At 40.5% G+C, this 25,894-nt stretch overlaps 2 protein-coding genes across 2 annotated transcripts in view; one reads left to right on the top strand and one right to left on the bottom strand.

Moving 5' to 3' along the window:
• The window catches only part of apoba (apolipoprotein Ba), a 29,553-nt gene extending 9,774 nt beyond the window's left edge, over positions 1–19,779 (bottom strand). Inside the window, exons 1-24 of the mRNA XM_076299787.1 lie at positions 19,715–19,779; positions 19,037–19,084; positions 17,527–17,639; positions 17,266–17,411; positions 16,623–16,770; positions 16,237–16,392; positions 15,818–15,942; positions 15,554–15,642; positions 14,899–15,352; positions 14,000–14,105; positions 13,439–13,576; positions 9,968–10,158; positions 9,470–9,686; positions 8,509–8,688; positions 8,007–8,189; positions 7,366–7,533; positions 6,585–6,790; positions 6,175–6,357; positions 5,269–5,399; positions 4,819–5,029; positions 4,462–4,634; positions 4,098–4,273; positions 2,922–3,037; positions 24–388 (exon numbers count right to left, since the gene is read on the bottom strand). Of these exons, the coding sequence (XP_076155902.1) occupies positions 24–388; positions 2,922–3,037; positions 4,098–4,273; positions 4,462–4,634; positions 4,819–5,029; positions 5,269–5,399; positions 6,175–6,357; positions 6,585–6,790; positions 7,366–7,533; positions 8,007–8,189; positions 8,509–8,688; positions 9,470–9,686; positions 9,968–10,158; positions 13,439–13,576; positions 14,000–14,105; positions 14,899–15,352; positions 15,554–15,642; positions 15,818–15,942; positions 16,237–16,392; positions 16,623–16,770; positions 17,266–17,411; positions 17,527–17,639; positions 19,037–19,084; positions 19,715–19,769 (4,078 nt within the window). The 5' untranslated portion in view covers positions 19,770–19,779. The remainder of the gene's footprint in view (positions 1–23; positions 389–2,921; positions 3,038–4,097; positions 4,274–4,461; positions 4,635–4,818; positions 5,030–5,268; positions 5,400–6,174; positions 6,358–6,584; positions 6,791–7,365; positions 7,534–8,006; positions 8,190–8,508; positions 8,689–9,469; positions 9,687–9,967; positions 10,159–13,438; positions 13,577–13,999; positions 14,106–14,898; positions 15,353–15,553; positions 15,643–15,817; positions 15,943–16,236; positions 16,393–16,622; positions 16,771–17,265; positions 17,412–17,526; positions 17,640–19,036; positions 19,085–19,714) is intronic.
• A 2,949-nt stretch (positions 19,780–22,728) lies between these two features.
• Positions 22,729–25,496, top strand: LOC143139376 (required for drug-induced death protein 1). Its single transcript, XM_076299977.1, has 2 exons — positions 22,729–23,123; positions 24,527–25,496. The coding sequence occupies exons 1-2, from the start codon at positions 22,800–22,802 to the stop codon at positions 24,662–24,664; spliced, it is 462 nt and encodes a 153-aa protein (XP_076156092.1). The 5' UTR covers positions 22,729–22,799; the 3' UTR covers positions 24,665–25,496.
• Positions 25,497–25,894: the final 398 nt, after the last annotated feature.

Here is a 25,894-nt window from a genome sequence, read left to right as displayed (position 1 = left end):
TACCACACAAATGTCAACAATACCTTCAGCTTTGAAGGGTAGGAGGCAGTCGGAGATTATTTTGTATTGGCCAATGAAGCTGGGGACATCAACGGTATTGTTTCCACCCAGGACTGAACCCTCCCAGTTGCACAGGCTACTGGTAACCTTTGTGGTCAACTCAGCCAGACCTAGCATTGGCATTGAGAAGTCTATGTCTTTGGGAATGGAGAAGGATGGAATTCTTATGGTATTGGCAGGAATATCCAGGCCTATTTCTGGCATATAGATATTTGGAATAGACAGCTTTGGTGGAATTTTTAGGTCATCCGAAGATTGGCCCCCAAGTGGGAGAGGTAAAGAAATCGTCATTCTGCCTTTGTTGAACTGGTACCTGAACAGAGTTTCCCTGTACAAAAAAAGGAAATAGTTCTCACTAGTGGAGCTTCAACAGGTAAACAGCCATATAAAAATGGGGTAATGCTTTGTAATAACTACATTTATACATATAAATGGGATTTTAGGCATATGTATTGGTCATGGGATAGCCATCAATAAACATATATTAATACAATATATATTTTCATGAACTTGAGTTTAAACTGTGTTTATGCTTAACTTGAGATTCTATAATAAGTAATAGAGAATCACATGTTTCTACACAGTTTAAACAACTTATACAGTTGTACATGCCAACATATTATATGAAAGATTCATAGCTTTCGGTCAGAAAAAAAAGTCCATTGGAATGGACAAGGGATCTAAATATCACTGGAAGGGACATAGGGAAATCAATAGAATTCCCCCCGAAAAGTCCTTTTTCACTCAAAAATTCAAAATCAAGGTGGCCTTATGAAAGAGCCGTGATTTATTTAAAATAGAATCAGACTAATCCACCACCTTGTTAATTTAGGTTGATATGAAAAAGTGGAACATGGACTTTCTCATTGACCCTCTGAATGCCATTTAAATCCAGAAAGAACACAAAACAGTCTTTGATTGAAAACGTAAGCATGGTGAATGGCCTACAGTAAATTGTTATGTCATCACATAAGCTAACAAACAATTTCACTTTTGCTCTGAGGTTTGTTTATAGAGTCAATACTTGCTTGAGGTGTGTAGATTCGTAATTTAAAACTCACTGTTGATAAATAAAGAATCAATGATAGCTGCTTCTCATATATCTGTAGCTGCTGTCGAAGGCAGTTGAATAAATAAATAAATAAATAAATAAATAGGTTAATAATCAATGAGTCAATCAATGAGTATATGATTACACATAAATAGTAAAAAGTAAGAACAATTCAATGTTAAAATATATTTTTTATTTGTGTTTTTATGTTTTCATAGAGTTCTAAGTCTTAGGGGCTTGGAGTGACTCATGACTCATGGTGGAACCAACGTTCTGGAATTAGAGGCAGTAGCAGGGCATTTTGAAGGGATTGGTACCATTTGAATCATGCAGTTTGAGAGCGCCTATGCAGGAAAGTCTTGGTGTATTTGTGCAGTACATTGAAGTAAGGATTTGTGTTCAATGAAGATCTGAAGACTCGTTGGTTTTATTTCTCTCAAGTAAAAGCGGCCAATGATGTAGAGTTGCTATCTTGCTGCTATTTGTGTTAATAGATGTTGTCACTCCGCTAACTTGGCTAAGTTGTGTTAGTCTGTGTAACTGTAAGGTTATACAAGCCTATGGGCTACGCTATGTAGGCCTATGCGGTCTCTATGAGAAGGTAATTTATTTGTTCATGTATTTCTGTTTCTGTATGTTTAGTTTTCATGGCACTCCTTTGCACATACGTGTGAATAAATGCCAGTAAATTCAAAATAAGTATTTGGCTTTGTGATTTCGACTTGAAAGGAGTAACAATATCAATGTATCTATGCTAACGAAGCTGTAGACTGACACCTGCAGTTTCGAATACAGTAGATAGACTGGCATAACAATACCAGACACCATTAGAAATGAATCAGAGACAGGAGAATATAAATGAGAATTGCTGCTCGACAATATATAGGCCGTATCAGCATATTAAGTACCAAATGTGATACTGTAATGTTAATTTGTAACATTCTGTGTAACCTACATGTATTTAGAACTAGGCCTACTGCTGACATCGAGCAATATGCTGTTTCCCCTTGTAGTGGCGCTCAAACCTAATACAACCGTCACAAGTGCGTAGCTGTAAAAGTGCTTAAGTCAGTGGCAGAATGCGTGCAAGAGTTGTATACATAAGAAAAGCCCAGATTTTGGAGTAGCTCCTTCCAGCGCACCTTTACGCAAATGGGAGAATTTCAGCTTGCATTACATCTTACTTATTATGTTCAGGTGATAGTCATCTCAGGAGACTGTAAATAAACTGTTTTCTGGAAATATTTCAGAAAACAATATATCTTGTTTATCAGTGGTTTGAGTACAATAACATAATTAATTCATTGCTTTGAGCTAACCATTCATGAAAAATAAATAAAAATAAATGTTTTTTCTCTCTTAAGACTATTTATTGCCATTTTTACTAAAAAGTAATTCCACGTCTATTGGAATGGAGAAAAAAAACCATAATAAAAAAAATATTTTTCAATAATTTAATTTAGAGTAGAAATCCACTATTGCAATATAGGTTTTGTTATGTTTTTGGAACATGAGGTTCTGAATGGCTTAATAATTAAGCAATATCATATATTTTATGTAACTTAAAAACTACTTGTAAGTAATGTAAATAGATAACTAACCATTTAGAAATCTCTTGTAAATTGCTTGTAATAAACCATTACCAAAAGCAGTATCAATGCCACACAGTTTGAAGAGCTCGGATGCATGTATTGACTGGATATTTTTGCCAGACATTGATGTCTCAAATTTTGCATTATTACAATATAATATGTGAAGGTATTTGTTATGTAATTGACCCCAAAAGGGCAATCGTGTTTAAGTGAGTTACCATTTCATAAAAAGCTTTTCAGGAACAGGTGGCAGTTCTGGGATGCTTCTTCTGCTCCTCAGGTTGTTTACATAGGGAACATCTGCCGCCACTTTATCAAGCCAAATGTTGACTGCCTGTATATTATCACAACATAGCAGAAATGTTATTCAACATGTTATGTTAAATGTTAACCATAAAATGAATCTAAAAGCAACAAAACCTCCTTAATTTTGCACCTAGATTCATAAGTGAAACAGAGCAAATATGTGCATGGACTTGTGACTGATTTTCCATTTAGATAATGAGGGGGCCCTCTGGTGGTGTGTGAAACCACATACCCACACCAATACATACATACCCACATCAATACATCCCTAAGGTTAATAATGACCACTGCTAGCGCTAGCACAGAGCGGTGATATAGGCTATGTCAGTTTTTTTTTTTCTAAAAGATGTTTTGTCAGGGACTAACTTATGAAAATGACATGTAAATACACACTTTCCTTTTAGAAATACAGACATTGATTGCTTTGCAAGACAGTTGTGATTAGTACCAAGCTAGTTAATAGCTATTCCTCAATCAGGTTGTTTATCCTTCTGGCTATAACTAATCGTGATATTATAACATCCTATTCAAAATTGGTAAAAGAGAGCTGTGTGAATCCTCTGGCAGTGGTACTTTTTTACCACGACTCTTGCAGGTTATAATTAGCAAAACACTAATTTTCTTTTATCTCTTAGTCAGGATGCGGAGGATTAATCTCAGCATTAAAAATAAATAATAAAAGTTCTAGCCCTGTACGTCAGGAATTAATGCAGACAGCATGTCTTCTTTGGTAATGCCAGATAGACATGAACATTTGATTGCTATGCAGGCACAGAGATCTGGCCAAAGAAAAGTGGCAGCAATATAGAGACTAGTGCTAAAGTGGGCGTACATACACAGTAGGCTATTTATTTACTGTAAAGTTATTTATCTACTGTTATTTATTTACTATAAAGTCTTTGAATATGTCACATTTAAGATAATCACAGGATTATTAGTATTATTGCCACCAGACCCCTCTGTGCACACCCACAATTTTGGCACAACACCCCTGGATAAGTTATTGACATGGTGCAGGACACAATCAAACATGAATGTGACGGAAGAATAGAGGTCTGGGTCTTAGTGTCCCTTTCTGTACCACCAACCTCAAAGCCTTTGGAAACAATGTGGCGAAGTTTCATGTCCGTCTTAGGGACCTTCTGGTCCAACATGTCATCAATGGCTGACTGCAGGTTATTCCTCATGCCCTCCATGTTGGGGAAGAGTTTGTCAAAGTCTGAGTTCAGATCTGACTTCAGCTCAACCTCAACCTTGTTCTCATCTATGATGTCAAAACAAAAATGTTCTAAATGTCAAACATTACTCAGTATTTTCACACATACTTCTTGTGTGAAAATAATAATAATAAAAAAACATTACAGTATACTGTACATGAAATATGTCTACAATCTATATCCATTACAATTTATAAACTTGAGGTGAACGTGAACTGATAAAAAATGTCGGCACCATATCTGACGATAGCAGTCTGCAGGGAAGACATCTTTGGGATATCAATGTCTGATTCCAGTTGTAGAATGAGTGCATTATCCTTCTTTAGGGAAGCTGTGGTTGTTGCTTTTGAAAGCAGTGAGGGGATGTCCATCTCGATCTGGACCAACGCATCCTTCATGGACTCCAACCTGCAGTGGCAGCATAGTAGGCGTTTCATTCAAATGTTTTTACACCAAATTATTGGTTTTGGAAAACATTTTGTTTTCTACAGTGGTAAAATTTCCAAAAAGCCTTTGTTGTATGCAATTGTTATACAATACAAATTTCACTAGCTATATTAACATTTTACATATACTGTTGAAGCTATCATACCTTGCCCGGGCAACCAATGACAGCTGTGGGATATTCTTATTGGTTACATCAATAGTGAAGCCTCTCATTTTCCTTCCCTTCACATTGCTGTCACCAGTAGTTAGTTTTAAACCTGCCTCAAAATCAGAGTCTGGGATCTGGAGGTCAGTGGTGAAGATATGCTTATTTCGGTTGTACTTCATTGTGGCTGTGGCTTCAGAAGGCTCGGACCCTAATGGAGAGGGGGAGTTATAAAAAGAAAGGGTAATACATTGCAATATTTCATTTACTTTATGACATTACATTATGAAATTAAACTATGAGTTTTCCCTCTGTTTTTAGAGTTGCAAGAAGTACAATATTCATTTTACTGTACATGATTTTAAATACATGATTATGAAATACAATTAATCATCATGACCACTCAGATGGACATTTGTCTCATAGCATTCATCAAATAGGCAAACTTACCCTCCATTTTCAGATCGATCTTCACCGAGTCCACTTTATGGCGCCCCTGCTTGCCCTCCGAGAGGAGTTTGTAAGCGATGGCGGCCGTGTACGCTGTGACCTCACCTGTGGGCTGGAGCTCTAAAGCAAACCTGTGGGACAGGAAATTACCTCGTCTTGATTGGTTGCAAATGTCAATGAACATCCATTGTCCCTTCTAATAATAAGGTAATATCACAAACAATCATGCTTTACTCACAAGCTAACAAGCATTCAAGCAGGCAGACATTGAGTACTGTATGGCATATCACCACACTGTAGCAAGGCCAGGCATATCTTACCTGAATAAAAGGATCTTTGTGGAACTGGTCTGAAGACTAGGTTATGGTATTCAGCATATATTCTGTTTTTCTTTCATTTTTGCACATGGGTCATTCCATGTCAAATCAGATAAGGTTCTTGCTGCACCATCTCAGATTTTGTTTAAACCTTGTCTAGATCATCAATTTTTCATGGTCCTACTAGCTACCCTACATAGGCCTACTACACTTTTTTGCCTGTTTTTTCTGAAACTAGGGACTTCTATAAAACCAATGAGACTGTGGTACAAACTTTTAATGATTGAATCTTACTGAGAACATGTTTGTCTTCCATTCTACAAAGTTTCGTCGGGCTAGGAATAATACTTTTTAAGATATGAATGTCCAAACATGACCTCCAAGATAAGGGCTTTTAGAGAGTATAAACAATCAAGGGCAAAAAGACTGAAAACAATATAATTGAACAAAAATAATTTACAGGTTTTAGTTATGGAACCTAAACATTGTGTAGACCAACTTTGAGGAAGTCGGAGTCGGTGCTGCAACCATTTTCTTGGTATTTATCTGATTTGACACGGAATGACCCGCATATGACACTTGCACTCACTTGGTTTCTCCAGTGAGGGGATAGTAGGGAGCCTCATTGTTAGAGCTGGCGTTTGAGTAGCGCATTGTCGTGCAGTACTTCAACCCAGTGAAGAGGGGATGACATTCAGTGGTGTCGGTTCTGTCCTCCACCAAGGATGGTACAATCTTGGGTTGGGACGATGAGACGGACAGGAGCTTGTTGCTGTTTATCGGACAGGAAAAGTCAAATAAACACTATGTGACACTAGTGAAAGGGGGCATAGCCCTGTGGTGACAAGACAAGAGTTGTATGGCCATTTCATTCTTCAAGGCAATGTTATCAAAACAAATCCTTTCACAAATAATCATTTACTATCACAATATTGGTTTTCATCTCCTTCTGAAATAATAAGAATCATAGATATGACGGATTGCTAGTCAGACACCCACCTAATACTGAAGAGCTGGACATTGCCCTCAGGCGGCGGGATGGAGAGCTTGACCTGGCCGTCGGCGATGGTGACCTTAGCGTTCAGAGCACTCCCATGGTACAAGTTGGTGTGCATCTCGATCCCAGCAGCTACAAACTCAGGGATGTGTACGCCCATGTGGGTGATGAACTCCACACCAGCAGAGGGCATGAATGATAGCTGGTGCTAGCAAGTGGAAATAAGAAGCTGATGTTGATTATGCTTTTTTTCCCTCAAGGAAAGTAATATAGATCGTCTATAGAAATCTACTAGCTTCTCATATGTTATTCAAAGCTAAAATTGCACTCATGTGGAAAAAAAAGCACATGAAGAGTTCAGATGCAAAACTATCTACATTTTTCTTTTAAATTAGCATTTTTTATTAGGGTCATAGGTTTTTGCCTACAAATCGATATTTCAGACCAAGAAGAGAGTGGTATTTAGCGGGTTTTGAAGCAAAATTATTTGATTAACATAAATATGTGTGGAGAGCATTCACTCACCATCGTTATCTCATTTTGGCATTTAGAGACTTTTGCATCTGAACTCTTCACTACTTGAACTTTTTTTATTAAGACAATCAATGGCTAGACAGTGGCTATAAGGTTTATCTCAGCGTGTAAATTAAAATGGCACTCAAATCTGTTTCTGTCTGTTCCTAGCTCTGCCATTTCAACCGATCAAAGAGGACGGATGAAGTGGGCGCAAGGACATGTGTCAATTCCAACTAAAGTATGTGTCTTTTTTTGTGTGGTCATTACCATATTTGGTGAAACTGAAATGCCTCCCTTCGCTCCTGGAGCAAAGACACCAGACAGCGAGAGCCTGAGAGGAAACCCAGAGCCGGTTGGCAGCACCATATTCTCATCCATGAAGATGTAATGGCCAAACAGCTCATTATCCGTGCCAGAGAGCAACGACTTCAGAGCCTAGAGAAATGAAAGGAAGAGCCAGGACAGACAGTAAGATGACAGACATCACACAATATCACATCTCAATATGTGATGTGATCTGGGAAAACCCTTCACATGGTGCAATTTTACCAACTTATGACTGATACCACCGTAGCAACATCCCAAGATTTTGGGAGGATGGTATCCAGGATTTTGCTAGGGGGTTAGTGTCCAGAATGTTGCCAGGATGGTATCAGAATCTTAAGTTGGTGTAATGTCACCAGAGAGGGTTGAAGTGGAGCAAAAATCAAGGATTCTAGATCCCATCACATATACTGTATCTAGTCGAACTGCACAGGGGGATGACCTTATAGGCCCTAATAAACCTTTTCATAATAGAGCCAGACTGTGTGGCACTTCCCTATCATTGAACTTTTTACTAGTAGCCAGCCCCTCACAAAAGAATCTTTGGTGTGCGTTACAAGCACTTCTCATTTGGGTGCTCTTACCTTGGCAGGCAAGGTCTTGAAGACTATACTGGCATACTTAGCGATGGCCTCACTGATGTGCTTAAAGTCACTGGTCCTGATGTAGCCGAGTTCTTTCTGCATTAGTCTGACGTATGCCAGAACCTCAGGGGAGTCCTGGGAATTCAGCGTCTCCACAAATTTGTTGAAGATGTCCTGAGGCACCTGTGTGAATGTGTAAGAGAGAGAGAGATTCAGACTCTACCGTACCACTGAGGGGTCCCAGACTAAATACAATGAAGTCTAGGGGTGATTGTGATGGGTGTTCTCTTTTCCTCTGTGTGTGTGTGTGTGTGTTTGTGTGATGGGTGTTCTCTTTTCTTGGGTGTCTGTGTGTGTGTGTGTGTGTGTGTGTGTGTGTGTGTGTGTGTGTGTGTGTGTGTGTGTGTGTGTGTGTGTGTGTGTGTGTGTGTGTGTGTAGGGAGGCTCACTAGGGATCATTGTGATGGGTTTTCTCTTTTCTTGGGTGTCAGTATTCTCATACCTGTCGTTTCTGTCGTTCTCCTTGGATGGAGCCAATGAACTTGTCAAAGAGCTTTTTGACCTGAGGTGACATATTGTCACCTAGCCAGTTCATGGTGGAAAACAGCATGTTCGGGAGGAGGGCATCCTCACCAACGAGGGCCTCAGCGAAAGGCTCAAGTCCCTCTCCTTCAATACCAAGCTGTGAATAAATACAACAGCAAAGAATATTATTTGGTCAAAAATGAACCTTGACAGTTGAATGTGAATATCATAAATAATTAAAAAATCACCAGATCATAATCTCTTCTATGTCTTTTGAAATCTTTGTGTTGAACCTTCTCTTCTTCTTAAGTATCAATCGATAGGTGATGAGCGAATCACCACAGAGCTGATTAAGACTTTACCGCCACCTAAAAGAGTCTTTCTGATCCTGATACTGACAACCCCTCTCATTGTTGATGCTGTTGATTGGTGGATCCCCTGGCATATTCGGTTACGGTTCGGAACCGTACTTCGGTTACGGTTACTATGTTACTTCCGGGATGACGCACTTCCTGTGGCGTGTGTCGCAGGACGCTGAAAGACCTAACCCCTGCTGCTGGAACGGAGAGTTCCCTATACTGTGTTCTTAATTGACCATATCAGCTGGCTACCGTTACACTCACCCTCCTAAACCTCACTCCCGTACAGGTTACGTCACCGAAACAGCGATGTGTGAAAAATCGCTGGAGTTTTCCTTTAAGGCTTCAGGAGAAGTTTACGTACATACTGCACAGCTACTGCCCCAGCTGGCCACTGTTGCACACGGAACACACACACACACACACACACACGCAATGCAGTCAGTGGTTCCCAGGGCTCTGAATGGACCACCTTCATTTACTGCAGCTTGGTCTGTCTGTATCTCAATTCAAAGTTGCTTTGGATAATACTCATCGCCATAGGCAGAAAAGTAAATGTAAACATGATAATTCTCTTACCTCAAACTTCTCTTCACCATCTATAAAATTGTCAGCAACCTTGAGAATGACTTCTTTTGGGAGTCTGCTATACTGTTCAGCAATAACATGGCTCTCCAGGCTACCAATGTTAGATATATTCAAGAAGCGGTGTTTGGATTTTCCATCAATGCTTGTTGATATCTCTTCGATATTGTGAAGAATTTGATCTTGAATTGACGATTCATCATTGTGTGGTCTATAACAAAATATTACATTCATAAACATTGCTGTGGCTTATAATATATTTGGGAGATAGTAGTTAAGGAAACATGCTATTTGTTATCAGTACAAGTACAACAGTATATATTAATGTTTATTGTATTTTGTATTTTGAATCAAACAAAAAAACAGGGCTTTATTTTCTGACATTGGTAATCTGTTATATTGACTTTGGTTTATTTCAAGCCATTTATCTATTCTTCACCATGTTATTGGTGCATGTTATTGTCAACAGATCGTGCCACTTTGTATACATACATGATCATGTTGTTCAGGTGTGAAGCCACAAAGTTCCGGACCTCTGGGTCCATCTGAGAGTTCTTCTGGAAGTACTGCAACACTTGGATCAGCGCAGGGTCCTGAACTCTGGTGATAATCAGGTATGCCGCCACCCGTTTCTGAAGCGATGCACTTTCATCCTGGAAGATTTGAAGCAGACTTTCCCTGATCTGGAACCCAAGAAAGAATTGAAGTGAGATAATAAGTGAGGAATACTAAAACAACACATTTGTCTTCCAAAATGAGGCAATCTTAAACGTTGAAGGTTTCCTCTACTTTTAACCAGCATCTTTAGTCTCAAGTCATGTTATTTGTAATCTGTTGAATTACATTCATTTCTATTTACTTATATATTGCAACAAGTGGAGTTGTTTAAGAAACTTCAGCACTTGCACACCCAAAGAAAAAAAAAGAGATTCCAAGATATTCTGTGCTTGCTCTGGGAAAACCATCAATCAAATGTATTTAATATTTATTCAATTTATTACGGCAAATCAAGGACGCAACTGTACATCACATTCCGTTCTCATACACAATCTGCCGCAAACATTTAACTTTTGTAAGGTGGGGGTCCCACTAAGATAAGAGAGTGGACCAAAGCACACCAAAGTCTTCACACAGTGCTGATAATTATAGTAAGATTCCAACAGGAAAAACAAACAAATGAAAAAGTATTACACATTCCATTTAGCTCTAAAGTATTTACATCTGCTTATGTTTATGTTTCTGGCTCTTAGCAGATGCTTTTATCTAAAGCGACTTCCAAAGACATCACTAAACATATGATTAACATTAAAATTAACAGATTAATGCAAAGTCATGAAGCCTTGATAATGACAACAATACCAATAAATGCCAATATTTGCAATTTACAATTTAAAAGAATAACTAGATGTACCACAGAGCAGTACAAAATATGACCGCCGCCCAGTCCAGCACATTTTTTCCACAAAAAGAAATCACGCTGAAAGGCCTATATGATTCTAACTGTCTCACTAAATTGCATTATCCACACTCAATTCTCACTGGTATCTGCTAGACAACAAGTACCAAAACATGATTAGTTCATAGATTTTACATGTAAAATTCATTTTATACAACCCCACCTCCATCTTGCCTGTTCATAATTCTGAGAAATTCTTGATTGTTTGTGTTACAGTTGTTTATGTTATGTGTGTGGGTGTGTGTGTGTGTGAGTGTGTGTGTGTGTGGGGGTGTGTGTGTGTGTGTGTGTGTGCGTGCTTGTGTGTGTGCCTGCGTATGTGCCTGTGCATGCAAGCGTACATATGTCTACTGTGCGAGTATGTGTCATACGTATGATTACTGTGAATGTATGTGTGTGTGTGTGTGTGTGCATCTGTTTGTGCACATGTGTGCACATAAAAAGGGGTTAACATGACCCCTGGAGGCAAACATACGGAAAAAAATGGTCATCCTAGGCCCTAAGGTTCTCAAGATATTCACAGAGAACTGTGTCTGCCCTACCCTCCTTTCGGGGGGTCCAGTCCAGCGGGGGGGCTACAGATCAAAACGAAAAATGACGGTTCCATGCTATCCATGTGGGGCTACATGCCCACCAAGTTTTGTGTACCCCGGTATTTCAGTGTCCCGGGAATCCTTGTTGGTGTACGTCACTAAATGTACACATAAATTATTTTATTGTAAGGCCCCCCATGAACGAAAGTACACAAAACTTGGCATGCATTCGGAGGGTGTCATAATGATCCTACACTTTTAATTTCGTGCAGTTTTGACCTTGTCAGCCAGAGATATTGTGATGAAAACACCTAATCTTTTGCTTTTTAATTTTTAACTAGGTGGCGCTATACATGAAATAAGTGGTAATGGGATGGGTTGACATGCCCCCTTAAGACCAACATACATAAAAAAGGTGGACCTCCTAGGCCCTATGGTTCTCGAGATATTCACAGAAAACTGTCTCCGGCCACCTACAGGCCAGTTGGTGTATAGTAACATAAATTAATTTATTGTGTGGCCCCCCATGAACGGAATTCCACAAAATTTGGCGTGCATACAGAGGGTGTCATAATGATCCTACACTTCCAATTTCGTGCAGTTTGGACTATGTCAGGTCACAGATACCTTCAATTACAACACCTCATTTTTACTTTTTTGTGTTTAACTAGGTGGCGCTATACATGAAATGAGTGGTTATGGAATGGGTTGACATGGCCCCTTGAGATCAACATACAAAAAAAAATGGTCCTCCTAAACCCTACGGTTTTCGAGATATTCACAGAAAACTGTGTCTACCCTACCCTCCTTTCGGGGGGTCCAGTCCAGCAGGGGGGCTACAGATCAAAAAGAAAAACGATGGTTCCATGCTATCCATGTGGGGTTACATGCTCACCAAGTTTCGTGTACCCCGGTCTTTCAGTGTCCCGGGACTCATTGACGGAAATTTGGGCATGCGAAAAAAAAAAAAGAAAAAAAAATCTGACTAAACCTATATGACCGCCGCTTCGCTGCGCGGCGGTCATAATAACTATTACCATAAGCATATACCAACCAACCACAACTCTGTAATAATTAAATTGAAACAGAGAATCTTTAGTCGCTTTTAGAAGATCCCAAAAACACATCACTAATAATGAATGATCTCACCTAAGGAAGGGGTGTAAATGGCCAAGGCACACTAAATGAACATCTTTAACAACAACACATTGCATTTATATAGCTTCATCTAGGCACCCAACGCATGTAACTTACCATGAAGGGGGGAACCTCACTACCCATGTGTAGCATCCTCCTCATTATGAGGAGAAAAGAATCCAACAACGCTACCATGTCTACACAAGGTCATATCTTTTTAAAAGGCTTAGTGAGCTGGACACTACTCTTTAAACCTTTTCAGTGAAAAATGTGGCAAAGTCATCCTTGGACAGTGAAAATAGTTGATGGCAGATGGTAGTACACCTACACCTTTTTAGGGCCCAAGCACCGAAGGACTATTCTATGGTAGAACACCTTTTTAGCCATTGTAACTGTGGATGAAAAGGCAGATAGACTGGTAGTTACTAAGATCATTGGCATCTCTGGGTTTACGCCATTTTCTCTCGCCAACTCCAAGTTCCTTTTGTACTTTACGGATACTGCTAGTCTTGCTGACACCAAACCCATTATCAGTTGAGAATTGATCTCAAACATCTTAGGTCACATCTGATTTCCAAGGGGCGTAGACAGTGGTGAAGTTAAACTGAAATTGGTACATTCAACTCTTACCTAATCTTTTCGGAAGTACTGCAAATTAATCATGCTTGTATAGATTCTTTTACTCAGTTTCAAAGAATCTGTGTTGTTTCATATTGATTCCATCGGGACAAAAGGTGCCAACAGGCCTTCTCTGTTTGTCATCGTAAAGCCTGCCCCCTGCTGGACAAGCCGCTGTGATTCGTTGTTAGTGATTCGTCTGGTCTCCAGGCTACTCACCTCTTCGGTCATCCTCATGTTCCTGAGGGCCTTAATGGCTGTTCTCTGTACTGAAGGGGAGGCAGCTGATTGGCTCATGCAGCTGAGAAGGGTGGGTTCAACTTTCTCCTGCATTTGCATTCCGATCATCCCAATCACCTGAAGGTGTAGAAGACATCATCAATATTTTATTCATACTGTCAGTAAAACAGCTTTGAGTTCAATTTTGAGTTTAACCAAAGAAACAAATACTTTAGAAGAAACACACATTCGATCCCTGAATGCATATTTGAATTTACTAATGTGAAAAAACAACCATGATAAGAAATGTAAAATAAAGTATTGCAACAGTGATATGTGAAGAAAAAATAGAAGTGGTTTAGTAATTGGGCTTTACTAATCTTTAGAGGTCTCCTTTGAAAAAAAGATTATAATCTCAGCGGGGCATCCTGGTAAAATATTTTTTAAAAACCAAATGAATGCACAAGCCCTGATCTATGAAGGAAAAGGTAGAGATAACAATTAAATAATAAAAAGGAAAACATGCAGATGACTATAGTTTGATGAAAATGAAGACTATACCCGTAAAGTCAGGATTATGTTGTCCTCTTCTCCTGTACAGTCACCCAGCCTGAGTTTCAGGAACTCTGCCACAGCATCAAAAGCCTCATGCTTTTCCTTCTCCGTACTGTGGTACCAAGACAAAATACCATCGGTCACCAAATGGTGTAGATGCAGCGATCCTGCCACCTACTGGTTACTTATCAAATTACAGGAACACAAGCATCTTGAATGTGGAATTCTGAAAGTTTTGCGTCCTCTACAAGACTCCTGAGATGCGTTATTTCAAATAGTAACATATGGGGATATTTCCTATATAGTGGGGACAACGTATAGTATAAAGTTATACAGGCAGCTCTTCATGAATCCTCCAGATTGTTTTTTCCCCCGATTACACCAATGCTGTGAACAACAAGAGGGGTTAGTATTGACCTATTTAAGTATTCAGGATAGGGGGAAATAGGCTAATCAAAAAGTAAACGGACACCTTGTTGACCAACTTCATCAGGGTCATATCGGTGTGAGAGAAAGCCAAAACTTTGGTCAAATAAATAAAAGATTGAGTGTGGGACAACATGGGTTAGTGGGAAAACATGACTAAGCACAACTTTTATAAATGATTCACACATCTCTTTGCTGTATTTGCTTCCTGACCTTTTCCTCAAATCCACCTGTAATTGCGCAAGAGGGGCAGGGTCTAGAAATCAACACCTTGGCCTGCACTGGAATTAATATTTTACCATTATTCATTTAGAATAATACACATTGAAATACAGTACAGATATGAATTTATGTGCATCTGTTGCCAGGACCTTATTCTACAGCTGCGCAACTGGAGCTCAGCATACACTGGACAGGATTCAAAGGGGCAATAGAGCCACCCTATCGTCATGGTACCTGGCCGGGTACAGTATACTCACTAGAGGTTCTTGACTGCGAGGCCAAGAGCATACATGACCGGTCTGGTGTTTCTGTCCTCGGCCAGGGCGAGGAGGTCCCAGATCGCCTCCGGGGACGTATGCAGGCCAGCCAGGCTCATGGCATACACGAGTGCGTCGGCCGCAGGGCCGGCCACGTCGGGCTTGCGGAGGTGGAGGAGCAGGGCGCTGTTGCACTCTGGTGTGCCGCACTGGGCCAGGGCCTGCCACGTCAGCGGCGCTGAGAGGGCCATCATCTCCTCCACGGCTGGGGCCAGTGTTTTGTTGTGGAGGCCACGCATCTCGGACACCAGCTTGTAGAAGAGGCCGGTGCGCTGCTGACCCTGGTCTGGTGTCAGGTTGCTGAGGTCTCTCATGGTGGACAGGACGGTGTCTTTGGACTGCATGGGGCGTTTGTCTTCTACCTCCTCCAGGTGGAGACTTGTCATCAGTCCACCTGTCACCAAAAATGTCTTAAAGAAGCTTTTTGACTATTTTATTTTGGAGGCTTATTTGCCTTTCATTGAGATATGACATAGACGTTTGACAAGAAATGAGTGTAAGGGAGAGTTGGGAGTAGGTTCAGGAAACGACTGTATGTCAGTACTTACTGTCAGTGTCGAGTAGGTTCAGGACACGACTGTGTGTCAGTACTTACTGTCAGTGTCGAAGTATCTCTTGTTGATCTTTGCGGAATCTTGAAGGGTCAGAGTCTGGGTGACAACTGATGAAATCCCATACTGCTCACTGAGCGGAGTACATAAGATGTCAAAAGTATTTGTAATCATGACTAATAATAATTACTGATATCATAACTGTCCAACTGTAATTTGAGTTAGACAGACAGACAAACAGACAGACAAGGCAGACAGACAGACAGACAGACAGACAGACATCATGCCACGGTGAAGTTGTGACTTACTCATGTGAGAAAGGCCTGAACAGGTGCTTCTCTGTGCACAGGGCTGCGGTCATGTGCTTCCTCCTGTTATCAAACTGGTAGTTGCACCCCTGGGAGCTACTCACAAGCATTGACAACGGGGTGTGCTGCACAAACATGTAGACAGAAAAAAAGAAAGAAAGAATGAATGAATGAATGAAATTCTATCATGGGCATTACTCAAAAACAAACAAAAGACCCATCAAGAAAACACTGCAGAGAGCTTAAGCTTACAAAATATTGTTTATACATGCAGATATATAGAGAGAGCTGAGACATTGTCCCTGTGTGACACCTGAGCTCTCTGACGCTGTGGAGACTCAGACGAGACTGAGAGGGGAGCGTTTGTTGTTACTGTTGCTGTAGTTGTTGCCATTGTTGCTGTTGTTTACTCAACTCACCAGGCCACGGATGAGCGCCAAAGGACTGCTGGCAAGCCTCAGAGGGGAGAAGTGGGAGCACTTGGACAGGTCCCACCGGTGCACTGTGACGTCTGTGTCGATGTCCTCGTGAGAGTTGGTGACAACAGTGGACTTGCATCTGCCGTGAATGGTGTCCTGAGTGGATCAAAAGGTTTGGGTCGGGGGGCTGTGGTTAAACTTTTGCAAACTTTCTTGAAATATTAAAGGTGTCTAGAAAGATGGCTACTAACACTGATTATCAAATGTAATGCTGCGTTTGCTTTACATTTTTGATTTTAGACTTCACATTGCACCGAAATCCATACCTTCTGCAGTAAGTGTGCATGCTGTGTGTAAAGTGCACTGGACATCACTGTCCCCCTTACCATCTCCCTGCTATCCTGCCAGCCCATAGAGGGCGTGATGAGGGCAGAGATGATGCCCCTCTTAACGTTCAGGATGTTCTTGGGTTCCTGCTCCTTAGGGTAGAGGGAAACGTCGGTCATCTTCGATACCACAAAGCTCAAAGGATTCCTATGGAAGAGGAGAAGGATGTTAAGGCACTGATTGGGTCTTCACAGGAATTTCTACATAACCATATTCTGACATATTTTTTGCTAAAGTGCACTATATTATTGCAAGACTATTATACTGCTACAGTTACAGTTATTTTTAATATATCTATGGATCTATGGGTCTAAAATATATCTATTGGGTCCTATTTTAAGATTTTGTATGTAGCTACAGCATGTGCTTCAAATGATAATTTCATTGTAGGGCAAGTACGTTTTACACTTAAGCATTTAGAAAATTATATATTCCTATGTACCCTGAGTATCCAACTGCATTCAAATCTGTATTAGGACTATATCATCTTCTATATTCTTTGACATTTGGTAATGTGTAATTACCAGATTACCACATTACAACGGCAATGTGTATGCTGACAAAAAAAGCACTCACCCCTACAAGTAAACACCAACCATTCAATGAGCTATGAACTAGGCAGCGAGAGACACCAAACCGTACCTCTCCATGGCTGCTTGAAAGGCCTCCGATCCAGCTGCCTGCCTGTACATGGGCTGGCCCTGGGGGTCGATGACGGACACCTCGCTTAGGGAGCACTCTGTGGTGTGCAAGATGAAGTTGCATGCCTGCAGGACCTCCAGTTCCACCTACAGGAGAGAGACAGACAGACTGGGGTTATTTTGCCTACAGAGTAAGACACCAAGGGCTGGAGGTGGAATGGCGTGCTGTCAGAGGCTGCATCTTCATGTGGGGAGTATTTACCTTGCAGGACACTTTGGGTCCGTTTCTGAGGTTAGCGGTACCAGCCACCCCATTTCTGCTCTCGGCTGAGTATGTGTACAAATATTTCCTGAAGTTCTTGTATCTTGCCCCCACTGTCAAAAAACAAACAAACAAAAAAATAATCAGATTTATCAAGAATACAGACTTATCCGAATCAACATTATCATAATTTCAGTTACCTCAATATTTTGGGCTCTGTCTTGGTGATCTAAAACTCAGCGCAAAGCGTATTGTTATCACGATGCAAAGCGTATTCCTATCTTCCTATAATTTTTCGCCATGTGCGTCTCTTTTATTGAACATTGCACTCAGGGTTGTGGCAATTAACAACCTAAAAATCACTATCTTACACTATCTAAAAAGCATTACGCCACTGACCAACAAAAACCTCAGCAGGATAAATGTTCTTAGGTTTTTTATTCAGTCATGCGAACATTATTGGGGTAAAGTGTAAGTGTTTTTTTCATGCAATGTTTTCAATGGTAACCGATTGTCAGTCAATAGTTAAAGTAATTACTGTAACTGTGTATAACTGTTTTGTCGTTGACTATGACACCACGGTGAAGTAGGTTTCACTTTGCCAATGAGTTCAAATAATAGACGAGTGCAGATGCGTGTAGGCTATACTCGGTTTTTACTAAAGCATGGTTTAGTGAAATACCTGTTCCATGCGGTCTTGCGAGCAAGCAGATTACTTCAAATGCGCCGCTGACTATCAAAATACCAATGCGCTATTTGAAATCACGCTGCTTGCTGTTAAAGGGAATGACAGATGCCATTTTCATTGGTTTAAAGCATGTTACGCCCAAAACACACCCATTACTGATTAAGAAACATAAGAACCGCCTTTTTCGCGCCAGGCGCCTGACGTTTGATAACTTTTGATAACAAAACCACCTCCAATGTGGACTGGACACACCCCTAAGCTATTCACCAGTGACCATGCGTTTTAGATCACCGAGATACTGTAGGGCCCTTTATCTCTATTATCTTTGGTTTCTAACTGTGCACATTTCCAGGAAACATAAACATCCACACTTATTTACTGAAAGCCTTCATTTATCAGTGCATTTGTGTGTTGGTCTAACTAAAAGCATAGGATCACCTCTAACATAACTAGAAACTGGAGACTGGAGATCAAAACGGATATTTGTTATCAAATCCAACATATTCGGTGTTGTTCGGGGCTGTTTTCAAGTGGTGTTTGGCCAGGTCACCATTGATCACATGTGGTTCTAGGTTATCTGCTTAGAACCTTTGGACTCTGCTGACAGAGTGGCGCTTCTCTCTATGTCAATGGCATCAATAACACTGACCCTCGAACAATCAGGCCCCACGCGGTCCGGCAGTTGATAACTCTCTCCACTCACAGCTCTGAAAACCAGGCCACACTGGACGAGAGCTGATTTGTTTACTGTTTATCAAGTCACTGTTCCCATGCGTGTGTGGATGGGAGATAATGGAGTCAGGGTATTGCACAGTGACTTACATGGACATGAAGATGCTTGCTCATCCCCTCCTGATTCTAGTCCTTGCTCTGTCGGTTGAGAGAAGAAGTTGGTTTAGCATTGTATATAGACAGTGCCAAGAGACTTAAGGCCATCATTAGATCCTTTGGTAGACTGGTTGCGTGCACATCCCACCTTTTCTTTACACCAGGTGCAGGACAAAGTGTAACGTACATGTAACACAGAAAAGAGGGAATGTCCGCACACCGGAGTTTAGCTCCCAATTGTTTTAATTAAAACCAACAACAGACACTTATAATGACATATTTGGAGACGCGTTAGCTATTTCAATAGAATTTAAAATAATGTAAGATGAAGAAGCTGACATTATTAAGAGCAATATTTAAAATTGCCTTTTTTTGCAGGGCTATATTGAAAGTATATTTCCTCATAGCATGGCCTGTGCCTTAGGAAAAACCATCATGCAAAACATACTAGGCCTATAAATCAAGGTAAACATTAAACTTTTAACTTTTGGATACCTTTGGATACCTTGCAAAAATTATACTAAACACATATCATTTAACACAAAATTACTACTCTCCCAAGAATAAGCAAAACAATAATAACAACAAATCAGTGCATGGACAGACAAACAGAAGTCGCACTTAGAGTGGCATTTACAGTAGGCAGCAGCATATCTAAACTGAATGGCTTACCGGCTAAAGCTTGCACGCTTAGCAGCAGCAGAAGCCACAGCTTTGTGTCCCTCATGATGGGCACAGGTGTGTACCTCTCCTGTTGTCTTATTGTAATTCGGGGCTCTCGTCGTGCGTTATAGTGTATGATGCCACAGTTGGATAGGTCTCTTTATAGACCCCTGCTCCTACACGTTCTGTCCAAGCCAATCCACTACAGGAGCATGTCCAGATAACCAGGGGTTGCAACAAGGGGTTGCTTTTTTTTACCAATCCAAAGTTCACAACAGCAAAATGTCACAGAAAAAGAATGGTGATATCTAAGAAATGTAGTTGTGTGCTTTGTGTTTTATTCAAATCACATTCCATTTGATTTAGGGCCCAAAGGGGATGGATTCTACACATGTTGTAATGTTTGATATTGTGTGAATGTTGTGGTTATTTGATTATTCTTTTTTTCTCTTTTTTTTCTTTTTTAAAAAAGAGGGCTGTTTTTGTTCAGTCATGGATGTAAACACTAGATAGGTAGATAGATACTTTATTGATCCCCAAGGGGAAATTCAAGGTCTACAAATAGCCTTCATTAGTATTTTACTCTTGTATTCAGTCAAATTAGAGTGATGTCCAAACACATGCAGAGAAAGAACACATAAATGATATAGCGTCAAAAGACACATTAGTGTGGCCCTCTGAAGCGAGGAAGTCCAAGAGTAGCGAAAACGTAGTGTTCCCTCTGAACACTTGAGCACAGCTCTGCTCTTACATAATGCAGCAATGCCTTCATCCTGAGGCAGGGACACTTGATTTATACAGTACAGCTGTTAAACCACACCCTTGACACACACACACACACACCCACACACCAACACACACACACACACACACACACAAGAGTATGATGTCATTTGGACAGAATCCGATACTCGTCTCACCTGTATGTGAAATCTAGCCTGGTAAGAAGTGTACTGTATACGGGCCATGCCTATCCCATGCCTATGCCTTGCAAATGATCTCAAAAAATGAATCAGATTCACCAGATCACAGAAGAAAGCTAAGTTAAGTTAAGATTGCTGCCAAAAGAGCAACATCCCTTGAATAGGTGACATCATATGGGCATTGGGCAGTCGTGGCCCACCGGTAAAGTGCCCTTGAGCAAGGCACCTAACCCCTCACTGCTCCCCGAGCGCCGCTGTTGTAGCAGGCAGCTCACTGCGCCGGGATTAGTGTGTGCTTCACCTCACTGTGTCTTCACTGTGTGCTGTGTGTGTTTCACTAATTCACGGATTGGGTTAAATGCAGAGACCAAATTTCCCTCACGGGATCAAAAGAGTATATATACTATACTTATACTATATCTTCTGGGTGTGTCAGAAACAATGTGATATAGTGAAAGGTACAGGTTGGTGGTCCTTTTTGTTTTAACTGTTCTTTTTCTGCCTTTTAAAACAACACTCCCATGCCACAAAACTAAGAGATTGCAACACAAGTTACTGTAATTTTCCATTGTCACAAGAAAGGACTGACTAATCACATTTCATGTATGCATTTGTGTATTGATAATTTCAACATTTCCTACATGTTTTGATAATTGTCAACATCTGTCAGAGTGACACATTGCCTTATTGGCTGATGCTAAAACAAGTCCCATCAGGTTTCAAGCTCACACAGAAACATTGAATTGAATTCTGATGTTTAAACTGGTAACATCCTATTCCTGATCCAGGGCAAACCAGTACAAATTTAACTGGGTCATCAAAAGCTAAACTGGCCTACATTTGAAAACTCAATAATGAGTTGAAAAACTAGGGAACTAGATCCTTGTGCATTAAGACATTATGCCGTATATCAGGTGAAGAACATTTGTTTTAGACAGGCTACAGTACATCAGGATGCAATTGTATTTCCATCTGACATATTGTAAGAGAATATGTAAATCACCTTTCAACTCTAAAGCATGGGAAGATTATATTTGCTTGGTGGTCTTAGCGAACTGAGAGGGAAAGGTAGACCCTGAACTTTGCGCAACCTTCTTTTGGTTGGACTCTTTGGACCTGTGTTCTGAGAGAAATTGCACATCATAGTCTACTGTAAGCAGGCAGTGAGCCAATGCCTGTCACCTGACCTGGTCAAAATGGTGTAATCCATAACTTGCACATGTGTATGTGTGCATTTATTCACTATTTGTTAATTCACTGGACAAATTAACATGCATCCCATTAACATTCATTCATTGCACACATCTAAAGTCTTACAATAAGCACCTTCAAACCCTCAAGGACAAATCCAAGCACACAAAAAAGTTAGACTAACGTCAGGCTAATCTTTTGTTGTTGGTTTGTTGTTTCGAGCAGTAAAACAACTGGATGTCAGAAAAGCATAATAATAATAATAATAATAATAATAATAATAATAATAATAATAAGCTTTATTGGTATAGCACCTTTCATACACAGAATGCAGCGCAAAGTGCTTTTAATTTGGAGCACTTATAATAGAAAAAAAGGAAAAGAAGAAAAATTATAATAATGCAAACAGACAAACAAAAAAACAAAACAATAAATAAAACATCAGATATTTAGAATTAAGTAAAGATGAGAGCATGTCAAACATCATAGGCCTTCCAACTATTATCAAGCCTGAATTTTAATGTAATGTAGAGTTGAGTTGAGTGTTGAATGTAGCCTATTAATTAACCTATGGACACAGTTTTCCTAGTGCTCTCACACTGAAATAGGCTATAGCCTAGTCATTTTAGGCGACGTTAAATCGATTTGAAAAGTCTGTTTCATGTCATCGACAAAAACGCTGTACTTTTCGGTTTGATTTTGTAAAGAAAAAGACAAAACATTTTGGCAAGGGCCATTTCACTCACACATGGTCATACAATAATGATGGCCAAAGTGCCCTTAATAAACGACGTCAGACACTTTAATTGCTCATATAAGCGAACCGAATAGCCTACCTCAGTCTTCTGATAATGAGAACCCACACTTCTGCGCATGGCAAATAGGTGAAGTCTTGCCTGTGTGCAAAGTTCGACTGTCAAGAGTGTAGCCTACCTGGTCAGCATTACGTGATAACAAAATAAACTGCATGACAAGTGAGAATGCCTTCGAGAAAGCGTATCAAAATTAAAAGGAAAGCTCAATCTAAATCAGAAGATCGTTCAAGAATAATTGAATGTGTCGAGGACCAGGACGAGGAGCCAAGGGCGACAGACCATTCGCTTGAGCAGCACAATGTAAAAAACGTGTCCAATGGTCCCGACAGTAAATCCAAAACTGGCGGAGAGAAATGTTCTAAAGAAGTTCACTTCGCTTTCCTTCCAGACAAATACGAACAGCTTAAAGAGGAATTTGACAACAGTAAAGTAAAGTCAAAAGAAGAGGAATTGGAGAAAAGACGGCAGAAGTACAAACAAATCCGAAAGGTAGGCTTAAAAACACAAAACCAAATAAAGCTCTCTTTTTTGCCTGAAACAGTTTGTTTTAATATGATCATGAAGGAAAGAGTTTGCCGATAGACTGCAGGTAGCCTATTGATGGACTGACTGATTAATTGAATGTATCTAAATAAAGTTTTCTTGAGGCTTCAGTGAGGTCCCATGTCATTACTAAATGTGGCCTAGTCATACTCATACATCAAAAATGAAAGTAAAAAAAAATGATAAATCCCCACTATTTACATCTGAAGACTGTGGAGTGTAATATAGGCATGTCCTTGTTGTATGTTAATTGACGTTTATGCCCAGCCCCTTGGAAGAGTGGCTGTCACTTGTAAGTGGAAGCACTTCTACAATAAGGTATAGTTCAGTAATTGCTCAAGTGCTGAATCATGGTTATGCTGGTTAACCATATATATATCACGCTGTGTTAGACCAGACTCTTGTGAACAAAAATCTCTAATGACCTATAAACTACTTTTTACTTTATGATGACACACCTTGTTTAAAGAATATATGAAAAACCCTAGCCTTTACTAATATAAACAAGTTGTATTATACAAGTTTCACGCTCTGGTTTACATGCAATGGTGAGCTAGGGTAGCCTTTTTACCTGCTATGAACGGATTAAGACTAATCCTCGGAAATATGTGGTAATTCACTGATTCTTTTGTCAGGATAAATTAAGAACATCAGTGCTTATTTTCTCTCCCTTCCTCTCTTTCGCACGCGCGCACACACACACACACATGCACGCACACATGCACGCACGCACGCACACACACACGCAAGTTCTAGTTGCTTAATTTGTATAATCAGAATCACCCAACCATTTACACGTCAGTTTTTTAAACTGTACATTCTTTGCACATGTTTTTACTAGCCTGTTAGGGTCGGAAATTCCCTCTTCTGCCCAGTACATATCACAACCCAAGAGTTTTAGAAGTTGTTCTTAAGTAGGGTCACCAGACATGTGGATTAACTTCGGGTCAGTGTGTCATAACCTCCTGTGGGGTGTCTGGCCTTTGACAATGGGATCCTTGTCCTCAATACTTTATCACACTCAGAAGTGTAGGCTAGCTGTCAGTCATTAATTATGCCTTTTGTAAATCTCCACAGTGGTGTTTCGCATTGATGTTTGAGTTCAGTCTAGGTATTTGTACTTGACTCTTTGCAGTAACATTTATTGGGTTATCTAAATGTCTTGCTAAATGCATACCTGTTGTCCATTTGAGCCTAAGTTACCAGCAACGGCTGAGCTGTGGTCTATCAGGAGTGCTAACAGTAGTTTTGTCTTTTTGATGTGTGTGTGTGTGTGTGTATGTGTGTGTGTGTGTGCTTGTGCGTGATGTGATGTGTGCATGTGTGTGTGTGTGTGTGTGGTCATTCAGAATGTGGGAAAGGCGGTGCGGTTCAGCTGGAAGTGTCTGGTCGTGGGCCTGCAGACTTTCGCCTCCGTCTACTCCACCCCTCTGTCTGCTGCCTCCACCATCATCCCAGAGATGAACCGCGCCCACCCAAGGGCCTGATGGGTCGCCGACTGGACCCCTGGGATCCAGCATGGCTTCACCGACCAGGAGAAGCACTGAGGTGGAGACTGGCTGAAGACTGTATGGATTCTGATAATTTCTTATTCAAGAAATGGCTGGCTGCTAATCATATTTACTTTCCCCAGTGTCTTTTCAGATGCTGACCAAACCAGTTTGTGTGTGTGTGTGTGTGTATGTGTGTGTGTGGCATGCTGTACTAACATGACGCATCAGTGTGCATGCCAAATTGGCAGGGGAGTGCATGAATCAGATAGTATTTAGAAGGAGCCTGAGCGGTGATCGGTAAACAATCTGGAGTGGTTTAAAGAGAGCAGTCAGATGCACTCTGCTTTATGTGGATGGTTACCTGGGTATTTGAAAAGGCCGTGGGATATATGGGGCTGTGGTCTGCCAAGTTGGGTTTTGAAAGTCTACGCACCTGTGCCACGGTCTGATTTACGATGGGGCTGTTGCACATTCTAACGATGGGAGAGTGGTCATTAGACCTATCATACGGCCAGATGTTTTGATAGGACAAATAAGTTGTGCTCGGGGGGGTACGTGGATGTTGAATCGCAAAACGGCGGAGAGGCCCATATAGGGTTAGCAGACGTGACTTGAGTAGAGGGATGGTGGGAAAGGAAGCATGTAAACTGCACAACAAGATTGAGATGGCAATGAAATGAAGATATGAAACTAAAAGATAGGCCCAGCGTGGACATAATATATGCTATCCTCTGATATATATGTATGACTGAGTCATTTGCACTGTTAATGAGTCATTTGTACAGAAGTGTAAATATGTGTAATTATTTTTCTCAAATGTAATGAAGTGGTGTTAATTTTTTTATTTTCAAGATATGAACTAAAAATCTAAATCTATATGGAGATTTTTGTTTTTGAATATGCAGATGTTGATCCCTTTTTGACTGAAACAACATGCAGTAAAAAACTCTTGGAACCACAAAACATGCACCATTGTTTGTCCATCGAGTGTCACTGTTGCGTAAATTATCACAGCCTTTGTTTGCAGACCCATTCTTAGACAGTTGCACAAACTAAGCTGGTTGTGCAAAACAAAGTGTGGAGTTAACACGTCTTTGTAAGGTCTTAGGGCAGAGTTTACAGCGCCCATTTATAGTCATTGAATGAGTTGCATTTTCTCTTGAATCAGTTGGTTCCTTGGATCAGTGGCATAAGCCCTGATTTGTAACAGACTTCATACCCACT

The sequence above is a fragment of the Alosa pseudoharengus genome, unplaced genomic scaffold (assembly GCF_046254945.1).
Source record: "Alosa pseudoharengus isolate Yale_2024_CS ecotype anadromous, Long Island Sound unplaced genomic scaffold, YU_APseudo_1.1 YU_APseudo_1.1_scf_22, whole genome shotgun sequence".
NCBI lineage: Eukaryota > Metazoa > Chordata > Actinopteri > Clupeiformes > Clupeidae > Alosa > Alosa pseudoharengus.
The sequence above is the reverse complement of the archived record's forward strand: the minus strand, read 5'-3'. Positions and strand labels throughout refer to the sequence as shown.